We start from the raw sequence: 5,594 nt of genomic DNA, 5'->3' as shown, positions 1-5,594 counted from the left end.
GGCTACAAAATGTCCGCAACTGCGGTGTTTACCAATTTTAACACTACCGGGTGCAACTATGTTATTTAGTACATCAAGTCCTTCAAACGAACATGTAACTCAGAAACAAAAAACATTAGGATACTGTACATGGCTCATAATAAAACATCAATAGCCTATACTGCGCACATTATTTGAAGGGCATACGAATGAGCGCTCAGAGGTTGCAACGGTGACAGGAAGAGTCAGAAATAAAAGGAGGGCGGTGCAAACCTCACTGAATGCACTGTGTTTACCAATTTCAACACTACGGGGTGCAACTATGTTATTTTGTACATTAAGTCCTTCAAACGAACATGTAACTCAGAAACAAAAAAACATTAGGCGACATACTGTACATGGCTCATAATAAAACATCAATAGCCTACTGCGCGCATTATTTGAAGGGCATACGACGAGCCTTGCGCTCCGCGAACTCGTCCACGATGCTCTGTATGTCACTGATTCAGTGATCTTTTAAGCGGTAGTCTCACGACCCGGATAGTAAACAATAAACATGGAGGACATGGAGTCGTTAGTGTTGCTGGTCTTGGTGCTGTGGCTTGTTGTCACTGACAACGCCAACAGATACTGGCAAGAGCGTATAGATGAGGCGAGGCGCATAAGGCTTCAGAAATTCTCGTAATTCGTAATTATTCTTCTTCCGGGTTTGCAGTGTTTACAGATCCCAGCGCGCTCGCGGGGCGTGTGTGGGCATGTGAGGACACTCCTCCTCACCAATCAGTGCACAGGGGAGTGTCTGCTCACGCCCCCAGCCTCACTCGGCACGGCTTGGCTCGCTTCAGCCCCACTCCAAAACGGTGCGAGTTTTAGGGGCTAAGCAGGGCTGAAGCGAGCTGAGTCGTGCTGGTTTTTGGTAGTCGAAACGCGAGCCGTGTCGGGCTGAAGTGAGCTAAACTTTGACAGTCACATGAAAGCAATCACTAAAACGGCATTTTATCACCTAAAAAACATTTCCAAACTAAGAGGACTTATGTCAAAACATGATCTGGAAAAACTAATACATGCCTTCATCTCTAGTAGGGTTGATTACTGCAATGGCCTTTTCACAGGCCTGCCAAAAAAGACCATCAAACGACTTCAGCTGGTTCAAAATGCAGCGGCGAGGGTTCTCACACGAACAAAAAGAACAGAGCACATTACTCCAATTCTAAGGTCCCTTCACTGGCTTCCAGTAAGCTACAGAATTGACTTTAAAGCATTGCTGCTGGTGTACAAATCTCTAAATGGTACAGGGCCCAATTACCTCTCTGATATGTTGCAGCGGCCTAACCCAATCAGATCTACCAGATCGCAGCAGAAAAATTTACTATTAAAACCTGTTGTTAAAACAAAGTGTGGTGAAGCAGCTTTTAGCTACTATGCAGTGCAGCTATGGAACCAACTGCCAGAGGACATTAAAAATGCTCCTGCTGTTGGCAGCTTCAAATCTAGACTAAAGACCAAGCTGCTCTCAGATGCTTTCTGTTAAATAATTAATATTTTTACATTTTTTATAATCTTTACTTTCTCTGCATGTTTTAAATTTACTTTAACTTTATTCTATTTTATTCTGCTAGTTTTTTTTCTTTCTTTTTCTCCTTTTTCTTTTTGGCATTTTAATATTTTATTTCTACTATTGTTTAATTCTTATTATTTTCTTTTAATTATTTTAATTAATTATTTTAGAATAAAGATAAAATTATTTTATGTAATTTTATTTCTCTATTGTTTACTGTTTTTGTTTTTACTTCTGTAAAGCACATTGAACTGCCACTGTGTATGAAATGTGCTATATAAATAAACTTGCCTTGCCTTGCCTTGGTATAAAGGGTTCTATGCCTGGTGAGGACAGTTCTCTGTGTGTGTGAGAGAGAGACACCGGTATAAAGGGTTCTATGCCCGGTGAGGACAGTTCTCTGTGTGTGAGAGAGAGAGACACCGGTATAAAGGGTTCTATGCCTGGTGAGGACAGTTCTCTGTGTGTGTGAGAGAGAGACACCGGTATAAAGGGTTCTATGCCTGGTGAGGACAGTTCTCTGTGTGTGAGAGAGAGAGACACCGGTATAAAGGGTTCTATGCCCGGTGAGGACAGTTCTCTGTGTGTGTGAGAGAGAGACACCGGTATAAAGGGTTCTACGCCCGGTGAGGACGGTTCTCTGTGTGTGTGAGAGAGAGACACCGGTATAAAGGGTTCTACGCCCGGTGAGGACGGTTCTCTGTGTGTGTGAGAGAGAGACACCGGTATAAAGGGTTCTACGCCCGGTGAGGACGGTTCTCTGTGTGTGTGAGAGAGAGACACCGGTATAAAGGGTTCTACGCCCGGTGAGGACGGTTCTCTGTGTGTGTGAGAGAGAGACACCGGTATAAAGGGTTCTACGCCCGGTGAGGACGGTTCTCTGTGTGTGTGAGAGAGAGACACCGGTATAAAGGGTTCTATGCCCGCTGACGGTGTGTAAAAGTGACTTTAGTGGTGCAGCGAGAGGTTACTGCAGTTCAGAAACCTTCAGCTTCTGTACAGTGCAATAAAGTGTGCCATGAGTGTAATAAAGTACATTATAAATAACGCCAGGAGCTGACGGTGACTGACACACACACACCCGGTGTACTGGAGTTCAGCTGCTTGTGGCCTTGAGGGTGAGAGAACCAGATTCAGTCAGTGTGAGTCACAACATGTATTCCACGTGTGTTGGTCTTTACTGCTGTCTGGCCCCCGGTTCTGAAACACTGATAAAAGGATTTTAATGTGTTTAATTTACAAATAAATGTAAAATACTTTCACCCTTATGACCGGAGATATGAGGGTACGTCAGAAAGTTCTCGTCCTCACCCAGAAAGCGTCACAGGAGGTGGTTTGTTCTCGCTTTACTTTCCAACATTGTCTCCTTTAACTTGAATGCACTCGGTCCACCGATGTTTAAACTTCACTCTCCCTTCATGGAAGGTTGCCACATCCTGAGCCTCCAGATCCTCAACAGCATGGATGACGTCATCACTCTGAAAACAGAGACCACACGAGTGAGATTTCAGTTTGAGGAACAGATAGAAGTCAGGCGGTGCCGGGTGGGGTGAGTAAGGTGCACGGGGTAAACAGTTCAAATCCACATCTGGCTGCCCCGCCCCCTGTGCTGTGTGAACAGTGCGTTGTCCTGGAGCAGCAGCTCCGAGCTCCTCTCCTCCCTTCTCTGATTGCTTCTTTCACTTGAGGTTTTGTGGACAGTGATAATGCTGCACAGGAAGCCATTACGCCCTTGTTTCCGGGTGAGGATGAGAACTTTTTGAAGTACCCTCTCTCACACACACACACTGACTGGCTCTTAACACGAGCACTTAAAATGAAATATTCTGCACTCTTCAACACACTGTGTGTCGACACAGAGAGATTCCTGTTATCACTTCCTAAAGCATCAGAGTGTGTGTTTATTCATTTTATTCGGATTAATCCGACATGAGATGTTTATGATGGAACATGAGATTTTTTCCTGTTGTTAGGATGTGTATGTATCACTTTATCACTCCTGTATTAAAATCCACAGACAGACAAATTCATAAACATTTCTACAATTATTCAAACTTCCTTTTTGTATGACTTCAGAATAATAAAAGAAAATAAAATCACATTAAAAAGATATCAGTATTAAAGATGAATGAAGGCAAACCTGTGGTTAGACAAAACAAGTTTATTTAGAGGAGTTTATTCTGCACTTTAGATCACTGCTGCGCGCGTGTGTGTGTGTGTGTACTGGTTTGTGATGCACTTTCACCTGTGTGGTGTTTGTTGGCTGTTAGTGGACTGTTGTGACCTGCAGAAAGGCACCGTGGAGTCATTGACCTTTTGACCCAATCATTTAAACACAAGAACACAGAGGAACAAATACACACCTTCACTTCAACACACTCTGTACAGGCTGGAGTACACACACACACACACACACACACACGTTTAAATAAACACGATTTGGCAATTTGTGTAGAAAAATAGATTTTATTGCAGCATCAAACTTACAAAGACATTAAAACACTAATTTGTTCAGTGAATAACAGTCTCACAGAGACCAGGGCGGAGCCTCAATCTTAGATCTCTCTCTCTCTCGCTCACACACACACACACGTTAAAGCTGTGATGTTTCATCAGTGTGACTGAACACCAGTTTCTGAAGCATGCTGCTGCAATGGTGCAGTGGGTGTGGCCGGTGCAGTAGGTGCGGTTATCTCTCTTGATGTCATCCTTAAAAAAGTACTTGTGAGGACTGGGTCCAGGTCAAGTCTCAGTAAAACACCTCCTAATGACATCAGGGTCCTTGGTGTAGAGAACCATGTGGTGAGGTTTAGCAAACAGAACAGTGTGTATGACCTCATCAGGGCGGAGTCACACAGGGGTTTGGGGATTCACCAGGGGGTCAGTACAAGAAACAGGAAGCTGTGTACACGCATGCGCGCACCCAGTTGCTGTGGGAGAGGATGTTATTGGAAAGTGATGTTCTCAGGTCCACATACACGAATGTTCTGTTCCGGGTGATCCTCACTCTCAGCTCAGGGTGTGTCTACCTGCTGAACAGCAGGTCAGTGATGAGGTGGACGAGGTGGGCAGAGCCGATGATGGGTCTGAAGAAGAGTTCAGTGATGAGTTCAGGTGTGACGCTCTGCAGCGAGGACACAGCAAGGAGGACACGCCCAAAAGTCCCTTCATCACCCGAGTGCAGGAGAAACAGAACCTCCCTGAGAACCCGCTGAGCCTCACGCTGAAGACCGTCCACGAACGGCGCCACCTGCAGGCCGGGCACATCTACACACACACACATCATTATACTTTTCCAGCTGTGTGTGTGTGCGTGTGTGTGTATGTATGTGTGTGTGCGTGTGCGCTTACCAGGATTAAAGATCATGGTCCCCTTCAGGTAAGCGTACTCTTTGGGACTCAGGTCGAGATTCCACAGCTTCCTGAGGCAGGTTTTGAGGTTCTGGACTCCACTGAGTGTCGGTTGCTGTCGGTTCTCTCCGCGCTCGTGCTCTCGGTTCAGCAGGATCTTCTTCAGCATGCTCGTCACGGGCTCGTGCTCCACCTCGAAGCTCACGCGCTCCTGCGCCAGTCCCAGGATGAAGAGCGGCGCCCAGCAGTGGTGCAGCAGCGCGAGCTGGTCCTCCGCCGGAAGCTGCTGGAACGCGGGGAGGCTCGCGACGAAGCGCACGGTCTTCACGAGGACGCTCGCGGCCGCGAGGCAGGTGTCGCGCGACTTGAGGCGCACGGTGCGGCGCGTGTCACAGTGGCAGCGGCTGGGCTCGGGGGCCCCCGCGGCCCCGGTGAGGAGGGTGAACAGGATGGCGTGCGCACGAGACCTCTCCGAGCACCGACACTCCCACTCCATGTTTCCGGTGTGTAAAACTCGGTGTGAATTAAATCCTCACGGGAACACACAGACTGCATGCGCAGCGCGCGCGGCCGCGCTCTTTATACAGCTCGGGAGCGGCGCGACACGCCTCTGTTGCACGCGCTGGGACACCGATCAGCCCGCGGCGGAGTGAATGAACCGGAGGATGCCGTCACAGGATGTTATCGCGCGCGCGATCATTAAACC

At 47.2% G+C, this 5,594-nt stretch overlaps 1 protein-coding gene across 1 annotated transcript; it reads right to left on the bottom strand.

Moving 5' to 3' along the window:
- Positions 1 to 3,997: 3,997 nt before the first annotated feature.
- On the bottom strand, positions 3,998 to 5,508 carry nr0b2a (nuclear receptor subfamily 0, group B, member 2a). The gene is made up of 2 exons (XM_060901027.1): positions 4,889 to 5,508; positions 3,998 to 4,804 (listed from the first exon to the last, which is right to left on the bottom strand). Exons 1-2 carry the CDS (start codon positions 5,382 to 5,384, stop codon positions 4,563 to 4,565), a joined length of 738 nt encoding a protein of 245 aa, XP_060757010.1. The 5' UTR covers positions 5,385 to 5,508; the 3' UTR covers positions 3,998 to 4,562.
- Positions 5,509 to 5,594: the final 86 nt, after the last annotated feature.

This window comes from Neoarius graeffei, chromosome 19 (assembly GCF_027579695.1).
Source record: "Neoarius graeffei isolate fNeoGra1 chromosome 19, fNeoGra1.pri, whole genome shotgun sequence".
Classification (NCBI taxonomy): domain Eukaryota; kingdom Metazoa; phylum Chordata; class Actinopteri; order Siluriformes; family Ariidae; genus Neoarius; species Neoarius graeffei.
The sequence above is the reverse complement of the archived record's forward strand: the minus strand, read 5'-3'. Positions and strand labels throughout refer to the sequence as shown.